General features: G+C 39.0%; 1 protein-coding gene across 1 annotated transcript in view; it reads left to right on the top strand.

Moving 5' to 3' along the window:
• The window catches only part of LOC149317694 (trafficking protein particle complex subunit 9), a 337,712-nt gene that overhangs the window by 42,161 nt on the left and 276,050 nt on the right, over positions 1-19,501 (top strand). The window contains exons 11-15 of the mRNA XM_089518016.1: positions 1,557-1,702; positions 5,491-5,576; positions 11,773-11,899; positions 14,263-14,395; positions 17,213-17,376. Of these exons, the coding sequence (XP_089374142.1) occupies positions 1,557-1,702; positions 5,491-5,576; positions 11,773-11,899; positions 14,263-14,395; positions 17,213-17,376 (656 nt within the window). The remainder of the gene's footprint in view (positions 1-1,556; positions 1,703-5,490; positions 5,577-11,772; positions 11,900-14,262; positions 14,396-17,212; positions 17,377-19,501) is intronic.

Raw genomic sequence — 19,501 nt, 5'->3', positions numbered from 1 at the left:
ACACCGCCCCATCACTGACACGCATATAAGCCATGTGTTCCCATAGAAATCCAATTTGTTTGTTTTTGTCATCATTAGGAAGTATCAGCGTTTTGGCCTCTCTTCGGTCATCAGTTTGTGCATTTTTGTTGTTCGGATGATTGTATCGCTGAAGACTTTCTTTAAGAAGTGTCTTGAGCGTGGATTGAAGATTCTGCTTTGGAGGCTGTCTGTTTGGAGGCTGTCTGTAAGCGAGTAAAGATCTGCCACCAAGGGCCCTTAAAACAGTGTCATTATTGTCCAGAATAGGTTGTAGTTCATCGATGATGCACTTGAGTGGTCCCAGTTGGGAGCTGCATGTGGCCACTAGTGAGGTTCTGTCATTTTCTCTCTTCATTTTGTTCTGTAATAGATCAGTTCTGGATACACATTATTTGTTTTTTCACTTCATGTGGTGGGTATTGTAATTTGAGGAATACTGCTTGTATTTCCTTGAGTTCGGCATGAAGAGGGAAAATGACAGAACCCCACTAGTGGTAAAATAACAATGGCATATATATGTCTGTAACTGGCTCCCATTTCACCAATTGCATCTGAAGAAGTAGACTGAAGTCTACGAAAGCTCATGCTGCCAATTTCTTTCTTTCAGTTAGTATCAAAGGTGCTACAAGATTTCCCTTGACCTAGACACCGTACAGACTTGCCGTCCATGGATTTAAGCATCCATGGATGGCAAGCCCTCTTGTACCCCAGGGTACACAGTGTCTTTGAGGTGGTTTGCATTTTGCAGCATCCTGCTCTTTTGGTACCTCCACTTTTGGTATCAAACATGGAATGTTTGGTCTTTCTAGTCCTATACTTGCTCCCTTGGCACATGCCTTCCTGCTTGTGATATGCATCAGCTGCCTTCAAAGGTAGCTAAAAGAAAAGAAGGGTAAGTTTCCTATGATAGACAATAACATTTGTAAGCCAGGAGACCTCATTACCAATATAATAATAGATTTTCCATCTGTAGCTTAAGAAATGGAACATAAGCATTCAGTTATTGTTACTAAGCATGCATTTCCTTGGAGCTCACTAGGCTATGCCTAAGTTCCAAGGTCCCAAATGCAAGTAAGAGTCATTGATATATTACTTGTCTGGATCCAGACATAGTCATACCTATGAATAATAATAATTTATTTGTATCCCACCTCTCCCTGTATTGGATCGAGGCAGGTAACAACAAACAAAGGAACAATAAAAATGCTACACAGCAAGTCACAATTAAAAACATAGCAAAAACACCCTAAAACTCCCTCCCACCCTAAAATAACGTTAAAACAACAATTCCCAATAAGAGATGTTGAAATAAATATAAGGTCCGATATACTTCAGTTGGTCCAAGTATGGATCAGAGCCATTGTACTTAGTATTCCTGTGCATTTTGTACATCTAACTTATTGGGAAATTCCAGCATTGTCATGATATACCTTGTTTCCTTTTTCACTGCATCTATCTTTCTCATTATTAGTGTGAAGTAGATATTTACACTTGCTTACAGGCATCCATCTAAAAATAGTTTGTTTATTTAACAGATCTGTCAAGCTTTTAAACCTCCCTGTTAGCCTTCGACCACAAAAAATGAAAAGCTTGTTGGGTCAGAACATGTCAACTAAGAGTCCCTTTATATATTCTCCAATCATTGCTCACAATCGTGGAGAGGAAAAAAGTAAAAAAATAGGTGAGACAATGATTTCTATTATCCCTTATTTTTAAGATGCATCCTGTTTTTGAATGTGATATATATCATGCTGACTGGCTGGCTGGCTTTCATTTTGCAAATTGAATCAAATGGTTTTTGCCAGTTTTTGGATCAATATGCTATTCTCTCTGCTTGATTACAAAATTGCTTAGACAACTTCGTGCAGACACCCTTGTTATCCATATTTAACGTTTCCAGTTCAGAGACTCTAATACTACAAGCAGTTTACCTTTTTTTGGAATTATCAAAGATGACTACAGCAATACCTAATAAAATGTTTTCTTCCAGACATTAAGTACTTACAGAAATCAGAAAATTAAGGTTCTGTTTCCCCATTGAGCAAGGGATTGGATAACCTGATATTGTTCATAGGTCCAAACAACTGGAATATTTCTTTAGACCACAGCAGCTAAACAGGGAATTGGATATCTGAGCTTTTGATACTGTATAGCAGAAATCAGTATATTTCAGAGAAAATATAATGCAATGATTAAAACAACAGAAAAGTTGTTTTACAGAGTAAGGACAAAAAAGATGACTCTTAATCATTCTCTTAATTATGCAAAATTAGCTTTTGTTAGCCCTTTATCAAACTTCAAATTTCCCTCCAATCTTTCATGAGTCCTCTAGTTAAAGCTCACTATGTTCTTACCTGCTAAGTTGTTTGGCCTGGAGTTTCAGAAAGTAAGCTTGAGGTTGTAACCTACTGTAAGATGTAGGTTACTACAAACTCAGAGGAATATTTAGAGAGATTGATCCAGGAAGATTCAGGTTGTAAAAATGAGTCCATGGAGAAATTGGGGTGGGGTGGGGAAATAAAAGTGAAGACTGAGCCTCATTGGGGAAAGGGGAAAGCAACCAGACAACTGTTGTCCCAGGATTCAATTCCTTTTAGATCATACACAATCTTTCTTTCTTTCTTTTTCTTTCTTTCTTTCTCATTTGTCTCTTTTTTCTTGTCACTAAAACTTTGTCCTGTATTGGGTGATGGAGACATGCAAATTGGTAACTTCTCAGTACTGTTTCATGGCCTTGTATCAAGACCTAGCCACCACTGCTACCATTTGCCTGTCTTTTTGCTTTTCCAGCAGGATCCAAAAGATCCAGGCCGAGAAATCTCTATCTATTTACTACTCCGTCTTTCTCCCAGCTTGAGACCCAAGGTGGCTCACAGCATAAATGAAAAGAAAGTACTGCTAAAAGACAAAAATTCGAACCATTACATTAACTATTTTAGTCAAAACAGCACTATTTTATCTTACAACATTGAAAATGTAACTATGGTGCGTTACAGATCGCCCGTTTGGGGCGGCCTGTAGGCGCTCCTTTCCCCGCCGGATCGGGGCCTCAGCTGCCAGAACGGCAGCTTCTGGGGCCCCAATCCGCCACTTTCCAGGCTGTGGGGAAGCGGCAAAAGGCCGCTTTCCCGTGGCCTGGACAGGGGTGTCCTTGGGGCTTCATGCCCCAAGGACACCTGACAGCGGCGGGGAGGAGGAGAAAGGCTGCGCCAGCGACGCAAATTGCGGAAGGAGCTCCGTTTCGGAGCTTCTTCTAGCGCTGCGGAAAGGGCGCACTATGTGCCCTCCCATGGCGCAAAGACGTCGTGTCCACACTGCCCTGTTTGGAGGCGACGCGTTCGTGAAGTCGTAATGGTGGCCCTTGTGTGGAACGGACGCCGCCATTTTGTACGTCCTGGGGACGTATTAGGGTTAGGTGCGTGCTTAAGGCATGCACTTTCCCTAAGCCTAGTACATCCCCAGGACGTACTTTACACCTGTTTGTAAGGGGCCTATGTGAACAAAAAGTACAGCAAACTGCCCTTCCTTAAAAGACTCTTCTGCAACAACTATTTAAACATGAAAAGCTGGTCTTTGCCTGAAGTTGGACCAAGATCATAAAAGGCACCCCCAGTCTAGCTTCCTGTTGGAAAGAGTATCACAGCCTGGGAGAAACCACTGAGAAAGACCTTTGATGTACCTTCATCAAACACATTTGTGATAGTTGTTCAAACAAAAGAAAGTCCTGCCCTGAGAATCTTAAAACTCAGACAGTCTCAGATACGGAGTTAAAATATTTCAGAATCTCTGGACCCTTACTGTATAGGGCTTTATTGAGCTCCGAAATCACCCTGTAGCCAGTGAAGCTGCTGTAACAAGAGAATTCTATGTTTCCTGTAACTAGCCCCAATTGTCAGTCTGGCTGCAGCATTATGGATCTATTTATACTTCCAAACAGTTTCCCAAGGCAGCCTCACATAGGTTGCACTGAAGCAATACAGTTGGGATGTAATCAAAACATTCATCACCATACCCAGATCTGAACACCAGGAACAGTTGCAGCTGGTGTACTAGTCTTAGTGCAAAATAAAATCCTGTCTGTCATAGAAACCTGGGCATCCAGGCTGACATGTTTAGAAACACATCTAAGTTGAAATCCTGAGATTGCAGGGTGTGTGTAACCCTATCCAGCACAAACTGAGTTCCTCTTCCCTGATTGCCTTTCAGCTGACCAGGAGCACCTCTGTCTCATCTGGCTTACGTTTCAGTTAGTTCACCCTCATCCACTTCATTAGTGACAGTAGACACTGGTTTTAGACCATAACAACTTCCTTGGAATGAATTGGAAGGAGAGGAAAAAACTATATGTGAATCAAACAATGTTTCCCCCCAATTCTGCAAATCTATATTCTTCTCAGTACCTTGGATCCCCAAAATAGAGTTTAATTGCTCAGCTGAGCCAGTCTTCAAACTGGTGATATCTGAAAATAAACTGACACTATATTTATTTATTGTTTTAAAATTTTGTTCTGTTCACTGCCTCTGGGAGACTTTGCCTGGAAAGGCAGAACAAATAAATCTTAGATAAATAAATAAGCTAATAAAAAGCTTTGGAATTATTGTTTAACTTTTTGTTGGAATGTGATTATTCTCTGCTGTGTAAAACTGTAGATGTAAGGCTGGGCTGTAGTTAAAGGTTCTGTTTAAAAACAGTCTGACTCTCTGGATAGCTCTCAGTCCTTATTCCCAGTATAAAGCCTATCTCTCAATGTACAGGCTACAGAATTCACAAGCCATCAGACTCTAGTAATTGTCTAATAAAAAGACCTCAAGAGCAAGATTGTTTCTGCCAGTAAGTGTTATAATTTGATGTCTTTCTCCATCACCTGGTGCTTCTTCCTAACCCCCATGAGTTGCTTCACAGTTTTAGCTGTGCAGCCTTGTGAATGAAATTTTAGACTCCAGTGAATGTCCATCAGGAAGATATGTCTAAAGGCATCGCAAAGATACTAGGTTACATAAGATTTTAATGTGCAGTCTGTTCTTGCCACGATACCATTAGGTGTGTATAACTGCTATACTAATATATGTATGCACATGTACATATGTATGCACATCTGCAGTTTATACTACAAACAGAGACACATGTTCTGTTATGTATGTCCACTAGAGAATTGTTGCAGAAGGAGTAAACCAAAATCATGTCCTTATGCTCAAAAATATTAAAATGCAGATGATATATTGTTGCTTTCCCTTGAGATTTCTGGAAAGGTGATGTTGAGAGATGATCAGTATGAGAATGATATACCTGTGTAGTTCTATGTGATAACAACAACCAGAACTGCTTAAATGTGCATTTCTTCCCCTTGCAAAGGAACAATCCACAGTCAGATGGGGGGGGGGGGGCATTTATGCTGGATCCAATACAGAAGCTGTTTGATAATTTAATTTTTTAAAAACTAACTCTGTATATTGATGATTTTTATATAGATTTTCAATGGGTCCAGGGAGATGTTTGTGAAGTACAGCTGATGGTGTACAATCCAATGCCCTTTGAACTTCGTGTGGAAAATATGGTATGTTCCAAATGCTTATTAAATTGAAACCTTTGTTAGCCTTAATTATGGTTTCTCTGATGTTAAGCATAATGGTATCCATTGACAACGATTAGCTGAAAGGATTGGAAGGGCTGTAGAATTATCCCATGCCCCATTTGTGAACTCTTCAGAGGAGGCCAAAATTAAAATGCTTTGTACCCCAATCCAGTTGGATATACAGTTGGCCCTCGGTATCTGTGGACTTGCTATCGACAGATTTGAGTATCTGTGGATGACAAGCCCACATTGTCCCCAATGGTGGCACATGCATGTGGCCTCACCACCATTAGGGACAGCCCCTATTGTCCCCAGTGGCAATGCGCGCACATGGCCATGCTGCCATTAGGGACAACGGGAATTCAGCAGTCACCTACCCCCCAATTTCCAAGTCCCACATGGCCATGGCTGTGCGGGACCCATAACACAGCCACCTACTCCCCTTGCGGTGTTCTTCCCCACTGTATGACATCCCGTCTGGGCTGTCACCTGGTGAGGTTCACACCATCACACTCCTCCAATGACGCCACTGACACCAACACTAACTTTTGAAGAGAAATGGGAAGGAATGAGTAACTTCTGTAGGCAGGAAGTAGAAAAGGCTTGAATTACATAGTTCAAGAAGCATAGAAAGAAAACAAGACATGCACTTCAAAATTCCCCGTCTATCCCTAATTACTAAAGAAACAAGTTTTGATGCCTGTTCACTTCCAACAGTAACTACTTTCTGAGGTATTTTTACATAATTTTCCCTTTATCTGACCTATATATTCTGTAGTGTATGAAGAATATTTTTACATATGCTTTACAGTGTCTACCCTATATACTCTATATCTAATTTCAGCTAATTGTGCTTTGAATTCTGTCTGGAACCATTTATTTAAATGTGGTGTAAATCAGAGCTGCTGGAGAATATTATTAATGATATCTGTGTTTGTAGTTAACTTTGTTTGCATGACCTACTTCCCTGCTTTCCATTGGTGTTTTCAAACTTCCTTTTTCTGCTTCCCTTTGCCATAAAAATTGAATTGATTAATTAAAATGTGAATTAGAATATTTCTACTTTGCTAAATATGTAGTAGAACTCAGGGTGGGATACAAACAGTTCAAAATCATTTAAAATGTTTTTATTAAATATGAAATTTTTCAATAGAATTCATTAACAGATAAACAATATAGGAAAATAAAGAATCGCAAACATGTGGGATAACAATAATCTGATAAAATGCATTGGAACGTGCCTTAAGAAAATGTCAGTCGCAAGCTCTGTGAGTCATGGAGGAGTCTGAGGAGGCAGTTGAATCTTGTTCTGTTTTATGAGGGGACTTGTAGCATAAATTATTTATCCAGAGGTCAGTTTTTCTGCTGGAGGTTTCAAATGTTTTGATTTCTTATTTATGTAATCAATATAAGGAAACCTATTCTTAATAAAAGTAGTGTGTGTGTGTGTGTGTGTGTGTGTGTGTGTGTGTGGCTTCTAGATGCTTTTACAGTGGAACCTTATTATACGCGAGGGATCCGTTCTGGATCCCTCCGCGTATAAAAAAATCCGCCTATGCTTGAGCCCCATTGTTTCCAATGGGGCTTGTGTGTGGCGGCGCGGCGGCGTGCAAGGCGCAACGGGTGCGCGCGCCCATTCAATTGAATGGGACGCGCCGCCCCACGCGCGCCGGCGGCTTTGAGTGCCTATGCTCAAAGCCGCCTATAAAAAGGCAGCGTATGAGGAGGCTCCACTGTATATTATGGAAGAGCTTTTCCAAGAGCTAGGTATCCCCCGGTATTTTCTACCAATTGCCCATTATGAGATATTTACCAAACAGGTAATAATAATAATAATAATAATAATAATAATAATAATAATAATAGATCTGTTTTAATAGCTTTCTTAATAGCATCTAAGATAGTAATACAACGGATCTCCTCCAGCAGGTCATTCCATAATCTTGGAGCAATTGAGACAAAGGTCCTCTGGGAAGTGGACACCAATCTGGTCTTATGTGTCTGTAGTAAGTGCTTCCCAAACGTTCTGAGAGTGTGGGGTGGACTAAATAGGGAGAGGCATTCCCGCAAGTAGCCAGGGTCCAAGCCATGTTGGGCTTTAAATGTGATAACCAACACCTTGTAGTGTGCCCGGAAGCTGATTGGTAGCCAGTGAAGATTTTTTAATACCAGTGTTATATGGTCAAACCTCGATGTACCGGTGACCAGTTTGGCTGCCATATTTTGGATCAACTGAAGCTTGTGAACTTGGCACAAGGATAGCCCCATGTAAAGTGTGTTGCAGAAATCAAGACGAGAGGTTACCAGTGCATGTACCAATGCTTCAAGGTCTCCCTGGTCCAGGTAGGGGCACAGCTGGCGTATCAATCGGAGTTTTTTAAAAGGAGTTTAACATCAGACAGTCACTTTGTTTATGCCTTTTATTTATATCCATTCTTTCTCCCAAGATTTTTACAAAAAATCATAAAGCAGTCACAAGATGGAGGACCACACTATTGTCACTGAAAGGGCTCTGAATGCTGTCACTGCTACCTTAGGTTTTGATCAGAAGCATAGTGACAGCTAGTGCCAATTAATTTAAAACTGATATTTCTTCTTTGTGATCTCTGTGACTCACATATGTGATCTTCTTCTGCAGACTGTTTGGAATTTTCTGCAGCTGAGCAAGTATTTATTTATTTATTCTATTTATTTATATCTCACCTTTCTCTCTGCATAGGGACTCAAAGTAAGCAGGGAAAGGGTGATCTGAAGGATTATCTGAACAGTCTTGAGATGTTTGTATAGAATTGTGCCACTTCACGTGCCAGTGAGGGAATCTTTTTCTTTGTACATTAAAAAAATCCCTACTATTAGAAAACTAAATGTAGCATGAAATATGCTAGCTGGAACATTTTTCCTATTATGCATTACATTTTATTTGACAACAGGCTTTTTTGTGGGTAAACTTTTTCCACCTGTAGCACATGATATGGAATACCATATTTTTCATTACAAGATTCTGCTGTAAGTGTAGGTTAGGTTTGAGTGTATTTGATAAGGAGAACTATTTCTTTTTCTGGAAGAATCCTCTTTCCCACTCTTTCTGACTGTGGAGTACTTGCAGATAGAACTTTTGGCTTGAACGTACCTGGCCTGGTTGTGCAGAAGAACCAAGCTCAGCATGTCTCTCTTGCAGCAACTCCTCTCAGCCAAACCATTCCCCCAGTAATGGGCCATTAAGTCTGCTTCTCTGTGTTTGGGGAACTTCATTGTGGCAGATGTTGTAACCTTCAATTGAATGAATATATTAAACTCCCTAGCTTGCATACCGTTTTCAATCAAACTATGGGCCATGTACTTTGATAAAATAACTTGGATGTTTTGAGAGATAACAGATAGATAGCTTAATGAGGGACTGGCATAAGTGGCTGCCAGATGCTGTAGAATTGCTGGTAAGTGGTATCAGAATGAGAACCTGCGTAGCCACCAGGTTGTTGGTTACTGGATGCATTTGTTCTGAGCTAGTAAATAGTGCAGGTTATTCTCTTTGATAGGTAATCTATAAGGTGTTGCAGGATTGTCCCCTTAATAAGCCAGAAGTGAAGGGAGGAGGAGAAACTGGGAAGGTGGTATACCTTGAGAATTAGATCTAGAAGAGCAAGCAAATGCAACTAAACCAACAAAGAGAAAGCAGTGAGAAAGAGTGTTTAGTGTTATGCTTAACTCTGATTTAGGAGCTTTCCTGATTAATAAGTAGAAGGGGGATTCTATGCTGATCTATTAGTGTAATAAATTACTGTTTGATAGAAGGGATTAATCACCTGGCTCCCTATTAGTCTCTCTCCACTTAAGACTTTCCTGGATGTATATCCTCTCCAAACTGTCAGGACCAGAATGGACTGGCAGTAAAAAGTGGCTTCATTATGCTTTTTCTGAAAGCGAGTTGAAACCCTGATGTCCGCATGGCCTGCTCCAAGGTGGGCTGAACACTCACAGGCATACTGCACACTATTAATTTTTTTTGGTCGCCTACCCACCATGCATGCACACAATTGTACTAACACGCCACCAGCAACCTCCAAGCACAGATTACCATCCCATTGGATGGCTGTCTCTTTGATCGGACCACATAGTCGCACATGCAGTGTTCTGCTAGTATAAAGCATCAGAGCATTGGTGTTCTGAGTGATACATTGGTAAAGCACAATCATGGGAGCCCCACCCAAATGCTCCCTTCACTGCCTTCATCCCATAATATAAAAGCTCCACCTTCAAAACGGCTGGATGACATTTTATTTTGCCCATGTGTTTCACCCCCCAGAAAGGCAAGGCCCCAGGCCAGCTGCTGTATGAGTCCTGCATATCAGTCCTCTGTACCTTCACAACTCATGTCCAGAGGAGAGGTCTGTACACCTGCCTCATCTCTGCAGTCTTGCAACTGTTTCCTGTTCATGTTCCTTTCTCCAATTTTCATGCCTCCTTCCTCTAAATCTAATCCTGCTTTATATATTATATATTCAGCATAAAAGTTAAACTGATGGGGTGATAAAATGCAGTCTTTCCTGATCCCCTTTGTAATTGGAAACTAATTAGAAACATTCTGTTTACTGTCCTAACAGTCATTTCCTGTCCTGGGTAAAGGTTATGCATCAGGTAAATCAAATCTGTGGTACATCCATTTCTTTAAGAGCAATTTATAGTCTTTCATGGTTTATACAGTCAAAGGTTTTGCTATAATCTGTAAAACACATTTTCTTTTGAAAATGTTTGGTGCTCTCCATTATTCCGGGTGCAGTACAAAGTGTTGGTTATTACCTTTACAGCCCTACATGGCTTGGGCTTGAGTTACTTGAGGGAATGCCTCTTCCTACACAATCCGGCCTGCATTCTCAGAACATCCGGAAAGAACTTATTAGAGCATGCAAAGACCAGGTTAACAACAACTTCCCACAGAGCATTTACAGCTGTAGCCCCTAAATTGTGGAATGGCTTGCTGGAGGAGATCGGTGTCATCACCACCTTAGATGCCTTTAAGAAGGCACTTAAGATGGATCTCTTCTGGCAGACCTATGCACCCAATCTGCTATAAGAGAGTCAAAAATGCTCCACCTCCATTCGTAATGGTATGTATTTTAGATTTAGTCAGTGCATTGTATTGGTAATGGTGTCACTGTTTTACTGAGTGTATTTTATATGATATTGTAGCTTTTACTGTTGTAATATTGGTTTTATTGTTGTAATCCCGCCTTGATCCGCAGGGAGAGGCAGGAAATATAAATCATCATCATCATCATCATCATCATCATCATCATCATCATCATCCTCAGTGCCTCTTTCTTTCCTGAACCCAGCTTGGACATCTGGCATTTCTTGCTCCATGTTCTCTCTCTTTCTCTCTCTCTCTCTCTCACTCACACACACACACACACACACACACAGAGTGAACAGACTATTACTCCTTAAATGTTTAAAAATGCTAATTGTTTAATATTTTTTAAAGGACAGTCTCTCCTAGTAACAGATCAGAGATTTAAAAGGATAATATTAACACAAACACATCAGAATTAACATTAAATAAAAAATTAGCTAGCATGAGTTACTTTAATATAATTATTATCAGTCTTTTCAAGAGGGAGCAGGGGCAGGTGATGGTAAAATGTCTAGTTGGGGGAAAGTAAGCAAGTGTTGAAAAGGGGTGGTGGGTTTGTGAAAGGAGCTGAGGTTTAAGTCTAAGTGTAAACAGTTATGTGTTGTATGCATTGTATGTCTGTTAGATGTATGTATGACGCCTTAAAATTTTAATAAATAACTAATTTAAAATGGGAAAATATTTTTGTGAACATTATGATATTCAAGTACTGCATTAATCATAAGCAATGCACAAGTAACATCATTTTTCAATTAAATATTTTTTCTAAAATTGCACCCAAATGACCAGAATGACCCCAGTAACCAGACACAGACACATGTACACACAATAAAATAGAATGTAGTTTTAGCTTTTTTTCCTTGTTAACGTTGCTATTTAATGCATAAAATAATTAGTTTTAAAGCTGTTATAGAAAATAAGTAAATTTGGAACTAAAATTATTTTAATGGTTTGGACTGAGTACATAATTTACTGTCTCATTTACACCGTTGTCACGTGCATGTACTTAATGTAAACTAAATAGACTTTTCTCTTAATCTGCTTCAGGGCCTTCTGACAAGTGGAGTTGAGTTTGAATCTCTCCCTGCAGCTCTTTCTTTACCAGCAGAATCTGGTCTCTATCCAGTTACACTTGTTGGTATTCCTCAGTCTGCAGGCCAGATCACTATCAATGGTAAAACTTCTAACTACTTTCTTTGGTTGTCCTCTGGAAAGCAGTAGGCTTGTGAGAAGAATTTTAAATGTTGTCGTTATATGAAGAGCACTCTGCCTGTGTGTAAGGGAATGACAATGCTTCCTAATGACCATTTTACTTATTATGACTCTACTCAGCCATGCAGAAATACCAATAAAAGGACAATCAAAGAAAACTTCATTAATTCTTAAAAATTTATTTAGTTTTGCTTTAAGTCTAGACTGAATAGGGTGATCTGACAAGAGAATATTGAGATAACCTAATTGCCTTTGAAATTCACATGAAAGTACTTTTCAGGTTAAAATCCTGTTGTACAAAAAAACATTTTTAGATATCACTGGAAAGGATAAAACAATATTTATTTATTTATTTTGAGTGACTAGGTTAAAATCTCTTTTTAGCTTGGGTGTTCTCAGTAACTGGGTTATGGATCTGGCAGCAATAAAGCCTGTTGCCCAGGCTTGTTGCAGGCAGAGACAGAAGGAATAGGGAGCCACACCAGAGCAATACTGATGGAACATACAAGGGCCATATTTATGTAACTTAGCAAAGAGGATATGCAGAGGAAATGAGTGTGTGCCAACAGATTATCCAAAAGTTCCCCAAGTGAGTTGCCTGAGATTCAGGCAAATCTTATGCTTGCTAAAGGAATGGATGGTACCTTACTCATATGAGAACTTATGAGAACTGAACTTGCAGCTTTGTTAGATTTAATGTCATCTAAATCAGTGGGTAGAATTCACACTTCCCAGTTCAGAAACAATTTGTCCATGTGCCCAGTTACCGTGAATGGATGGTGTGAAGCTTACAGACTACAACCAGAGATTGGGTTCAATTTCATTTTAGTTTAGCATGTTGTCAAAGGCAGCCCATAATCTAAAGGCTGCTATCATTTCAGGCCAATGTACTCAGAATATATCCTGGAAGATATTTTCTATTTTCTGTTTTCTCTCCCTATTTTCCTCTACTCTGAAAGATAAAGTATTTTGTTAAGGCATCATCCTTCTCTGGTTGATTATGTCCCCAAAGAAGCAAGGAAACCATCCATTGAATTTGATGAATTCCTGTCAACATATTCCTTAATTTTGTTTTGATATCTCTTAACCCCTTTCTCTTTTTCTCCTCCCTCTCCAAAACCAAAGGGAAAATGAGGCAACATATTTTCCTCATCAGGTTTTCTCTTTACTTGCCGTGAGCAAGTGATAACCCAAGAGTGATGGCACTTTCCCCCTAAAATGAATAAGTAGATTCATAACTGTTACAGAGTGATCAATAGCTTTAGCTTGGCTTAGAATTTGTGGATAATAGGGCGAGAAAATGGTGGCAGAATTCCTGGGAAGATTAAATGAAAAGTAAGGATCAGGAACCAAGAGTGTACAAAACAAGTTCAGGAAAATGTAACAAGAGGTCTGCACAAGCTTGCTGAGTTATAACATGAACTATCCTGATTTGCATTTCCCAGACTTAATAATAATAATAATAAATTTTATTTATATACTGCTTTTCCACAGATCAAAGGGGTGTACAGACAATTAAAACCATACAGACATTTATATGTGCTTCAAGTGATTTTTGCACTTTCAAAAGTTCCAACATAGTGTTGGCTCAAAAGCGTATCAGCATTTTAAAATATGTGTATTCAGAGAGAATACTTTTTGAAATAGTATAGTTTAGAGTGGTTTATCTCTGTCCAATGTCTTCCAGTGATGGCGAACCTATGGCACGCATGCCAGAGGTGGCACTCCGAGCCCTCTCTGTGGGCACATGTGCCATCACCCCAGCACAGAGTTTGCCAGTTTATTACTAGAAAGCCAGAGGGACACAGCACTTTGCTGAGGGTTTTGGGTTGCAGTTTGGGCACTCAGCCTATAAAAGGTTCACCATCACTGGTCTAGGCCCTATATTCCTAGATGTCAGGAGCATACCTGGCCATGTTAGCAACAGATCTTTAGAGCAATGGTGACATAAGGATCTGAGCATCCTTTGTTACTGCTGTTGTGGTCATAACAAACTGATACATGTTCTTGAAATTTAGGTTGTGGATATTGTAATGACACAAGAATAAAAGTGGCTGATCTCTATGTATTAAGTGTTCTACTGATTCCATGTCAGATCACAGCTATTTGTAGGATTTCCTAAGACAAAATTTGCTATGTTACAGTTTGGAATTGTTGCTAGGCAATTGCTAAGTGTATCTTAGTTGACTGATGAAGAGGGCCTAAGTGAATTGCAGTTATGGGAGGACTGAATCTTTTTATTCATTTTTCATAAATCAGCCAATGCTCTCAGTTTCTAACATCTTCAGCTAAAATGGGGCTTATATTTATCTCTCTTGTTGACAGGTTATCATACTTCAGTCTTTGGAGTCTTCAGTGATTGTCTTCTGGATAAACTACCAGGAATAAGGACAAATGGTTGTACAGTGGAAGTTATTCCAGCTTTACCAAGATTACAGATCAGTACTTCTTTGCCAAGGTAAGCATCCTGAGTGTTCATTTGCAGTTGTTTAGGAACTGGGTGCATTGTAGTCAGGGAACCACAGAAATAGCAATGAAAACCCAATGAATTAATATCTTTTTTGAACCTAAAATGTTTATATAGTGCTTTTTTTGAAAAATATCCAAAGTGGCTTACAGTAAGAAAAGCTTTATTAACTGTAAAACAAAAACAGTTCAAACAACAGTGAGAAAAGACTAAAGTTAGTGAAAAATAGGGAAGGTAGTTCAAAATTCATCAGGCACCCATTACCTGGGGAGTAAGAAAGCCTGAGTCATTCACCTATATGTTCAGAGCTGTTGTGGGCTGGAGCACATGCATAACTGGGCACTACCACTGGAAAGTAGGGATGCAATTCTTTGCTTATTTTGTTCCCATGTGCAATAATAATTTCAGTGGACCTCTCATGAGAATATAAGGACAGTTTTCATCCACTGTTTCTGCTTCAGAATTGTCTTGGAAAATTTCATTTCCACAAAATTTCACATAGGTTTCCTTGTTTTTGCATGGCTAATATGAATTTGTACAAAAGACACTGATTCTGGTGTAAAAAAAACCACACACACACACACACACACACACACACACACACACACAGAGCGGAGAAAGTTCATACAGAAAACTACAAGAATCTCTGTTTGCACAAATAGTTGCATAATTTATGTAAACACACAGAATCCAATGCAGCAAAGCAATAATATTTTTGTGCAGGAATCACTCCTCCCCCCCAGTCCTGCTGTCAGGCATTCTTTGGATCTCGGACATTTTCAATAATGTAATGGACATAGAAGTGCTGTTTGCCCTTCTTTTTAGAAGACGTAGGAGAGAAGAGGAAGTATCAATATGTTCTGTTCAGTTTATTGAGCCTGGAAAGGAAATGCTCATGGCACTTGATTCTCTAAGCACACACATTCTCTCCATTTTTGAAAGTAATTAAAAGCAAACGTACAGTGTTTTGGATTATTTTAGAGAAGGAGTAATACTGAAGATTCCCTCCAGGGGTGTGGAAATAAATTATTTCCTCCTGGAAATGTAAGAGGAAATAGCGTGTCATTTCTCTGATGCAGTCCCAGTTAATGAGCAGTTACGTTTTATTTGATTCGGTGGGAAGTTTGCTCCAAATAAATTTTAATTGGGAAAATGGACCATAGGTCTGTTTGTGAAGATTTTATCTGTACTTAGGTTGTGTTTAAGATGAATTCTTTTGTAAACCTTGAAAGTTAATTAACAGTTAATTTAAAAGTTAATTGAATAATAAATTGAACAATTACAATGAAATCTTTGAATGAATTAATAACTTCTTTGACAAATTTAATACAGAATACAATTTCTTGATCTATTAATTGTTTAAAGATAACAAAAAACAAAACAAAACTCCATAATGGCTGCCAGCTTGCACATGCTCTTACCCTCTCTTTCTCTTTTGTGTTTGAATTTCTTCACCATTTCCCTTTTTCTTCAATATATTTAACAGTAACATCTGCTCTTTGTTTAATGCTTAGCATATGTTTCTTTAAATAAGAATTTGAAATCATGGCTAAAAGAAGACTTTAAATTACCACTTAAAACCGTGTTTTAAGAAATTGGGAAATCTTCTTGCTTCTACACTGACAAAATATTTCAAATTCCACAAATAGATTAAAGTAATATGAACAATCATAACTGCTATGGACAATATATCATATTTTCTGAAATAATAAAAAGGTTGCCTAGTCCTTTTGCTCACTGTGTTTTTATAACTTAAATGCACTCCAGATTTTTTGTTTTGTTTGGCAGCTTAAGAAAAGTGTCATCTTAATGTTAGATGAACCTGAACATTAGACTGGTATAATAGAGAGTCATTGAATAAGCCCAGAATTTTATCCTGTTTTAACCAAGGATTAATATTAATATTGGGGATCAATACATTATCTGTCATTAAGGGCAAAAACACTTCAGCTTCTCCTTTCTTTGGCATGCATTGCAATTAGAGTTGTAGATGCTGAAATTCTCCAAGTCCAGCATGTTATCTTGTGTTGGTTCCTACTTAGGAATTCAAAGTGCAGCTCTTCATATCAGCTGTTCCCCCCCCCCCCCTTCAGATTACCACGCTCCATCCAGGTGTTGAAGGGCAGGAGGTAAAGGATAGGATAAGCAAGTTAGTGCGGCATAATATACTGGTTAAGATCATGCTAAGGAGACTTGCGTTCACATCCCCACACTGCCATTACCCTCATTGGATGGCTTTCATATACTCATGTATAAGTCTAGAAATTTTGGTTAAAAACTGACCCAAAAACCTTAGTCGACTTGCGTGCACACACACACACACATACGATGAAAGGAAAGAGTTTAATCTGCCCTAGAAGCACTGACCCCTTCTACTCATCCAGCCTTTAGTATATGCACTTATAGTTATGCCTGCTGGAATTTATAAGTTCTTTGGAATTGTTTTCCATTACTTTGTCCTTTACATCCTTCATTATATGTGCCTAAGTTTTACCCTTGACTTATCCACGGGTCATATCAAAATCCATAATTTTGGCCTCAAAACTTGCCCTTTACTTATATATGAGGTTGACTTATAGTTGAGTATATACAGTAATTACTCATTCTCAGCCTAATGTAAATCACAAGATGGTTGTGAAGGTAAAATGAGGTAGGTGGAAAGTAGAATTACCCTTTCCTCTTTGTAAGAAGAGCAGGATAAACATGTAATAATTAAAATGACAAATGCATACATAAAATTAGACAATGAGTTTTATAAAATGTCATATGCCTTATTTATTCATTTATTTATTTCCACTACTTTTAAAGGTCTGCTCACACATTACAGCCTTCCTCGGGAGATGAAATCACCACCAGTGTTTCTGTTCAGCTCTATAATGGCGAGACACAGCAGCTTATAATTAAACTGGAAAATATTGGAACTGAGCCTTTGGAGAAGCTGGAAGTCACATCAAAGATGGTCAACACAAAAGGTGGCTTTCTTTCTTGCTCCTGTAGTTTTCTTGATGCTCTGGCAATATTAAAAACATTACAAGTGCTCCCTCCAGTCCAATAATACTCTACTCTGTATGCCATGCTATTCCGTTTCCTACCATATAGATAAAAGTGAGAGGGAGGAAACAGAAACCCAGAACATACAAACATGTTTTTTTCATAGTAATGTAATAGTAACAACAACAATAACAGCAAGAACTAAATATAAGAAATTCTATGATAAACAGACTGGAATTGTATATTAGGATCTCTGCATTGAAAATTAGCATTGAAAAAGTATGAATTAACATCTGCAAAGAAATCATACAATCATAGTGTTGAAAGATACCTGAAGGGCCAATCCAACCTAAACCCCCGGCCATGCAGGAATACAAAATCAAAACAACCCTCACCGATGGTCATCTAGTCTCTGTTTAAAAACCTCCAGAGGAGGAGACATCACCACATTCCGAGGGAGTATGTTCCACTGTTGAACAGTTCTTACTGTCAGGAGGTTCTTCTGCTGTGCTCTGCGACCACAACAAACTACAGTTCCCAGAATTTCATAGCATTGTGCCATGGCAGTTAAGGTGGTGTGAAACTAGATTATTTCTGCAGTGCAGATGAAATCTTAGACAATTAGAACCATATTATAAATAAAGGTTAATAATAATAATAATAATAATAATAATATCACAACGTAACACAGGATACTAAAAAGAATCCTGAAGGTTTTGTAACTCTCATGGTGATGCAAAATGAGTTTCTGCGAACCTTGTTTTGTTTTGTTTTGGTCTGTGAACAGATGTCACCTTTCAGTGTAGTGCGTCGCATCAATCTTGCAGCAGAGGGAATTTTTAACTGCTGTTTGTTTCAAGTAAGGCAATGAACAAAGTGCACACCCTTTAAAAAAGTAAAACAGAAACAAAACCCAAATTCCACTTCAGCCTTAACATTTTAGCTGGGGGGAAGCGTCCCTGGCAGGGATTAATTTACAGATATGCCTCAAATAGCTCACCTCTATTTTAAATTAGGCTTGTTTGTTTGCTGCTTGGTTACTTACCTGTTTATTACCTGCTAGTTTGTTTGTTCCTTGTTTTTTACTCGTTACTTTGTTATTCTGTTAAGTGCTCTTTTAATGTACAAATTGTAACATCTACAATATTATTTTTGTTAAATTCCATATTATCTTTGGTAACTAGGTGATATTTAAAAGGAGTAACCCATATTTAAGCACACACAAAATGTTTGGAAATGTATAATTCTTTGTCCCTTACTATTTAGTTAGGTTTTGGAGAGATTAATCTCCTTTTTAAGGCATTGTGTCAAATGAGAATTACTGTCAAATTGGCAACTGACATATTCATTGACTATATGTGCCCTAAATCTATTGTATCGAGTTCAGATTACATGTTAATCATATTTACAAGACAGTATAAAACCTCAAACCACAGATTTTATATCCTTGTGCTAACTTGTCTTTTTCAACAAGTTTATCTAGTTTACAGACATTACTTTGTTATTCTTTTAGTATTGCAGTTAAACATTGAGGCCAAGATCGTGAAAGGACTTTATGCTAACTTAGCTGCAATTTGTGCTTTTGCATGTGCTTCTAGTAGGCTTACATTAGGAGATTTCCTTATGCCAGCAATTCCTAGCACCACAACAAGTCTGCAGTGGTGCCCCTGGGATGCTTTCTCTCCCAACTTGTATTCACCATCTTAGGGAGTTGCACTAGTGGAACCTGTTGCTTCATTGGTTCTCAACAGGATTGCATCCTGAAGCATGATATATAAATTCATTTTTTCTCCTACCTACACTGATAAAATAATTGGAAGAGCCAAGTTGGATGCATTCGTTTTCTTGCATGTTCTGATATACAGTGCGCCCGCGCCATACGCGGGCGCGCCATACGCGGCCTTGAGCATATGCACTCAAGCCGCGGCGCGCGCACGGGGCGGAAGGGGCGGCGCGTCCCATTCAATTGAATGGGCGCGCCACCGCGCACGAGCCCCATTGTTTCCAATGGGGCTTGAGCATAGGCGGAATTCGCCTTACGCGGAGGGATCCGGAACGGATCCCCCGCGTAAGGCGAGGACGGACTGTATTGGATGGTGTGTCTCT

The sequence above is a fragment of the Sceloporus occidentalis genome, unplaced genomic scaffold (assembly GCF_023333645.1).
Source record: "Sceloporus occidentalis isolate IW3139 unplaced genomic scaffold, rSceOcc1.0.p SCAF_3, whole genome shotgun sequence".
Taxonomy (NCBI): Eukaryota; Metazoa; Chordata; class Lepidosauria; order Squamata; family Phrynosomatidae; genus Sceloporus; species Sceloporus occidentalis.
Note: the sequence above shows the minus strand (reverse complement) of the source record. Positions and strands in the feature narration are given on the sequence as shown.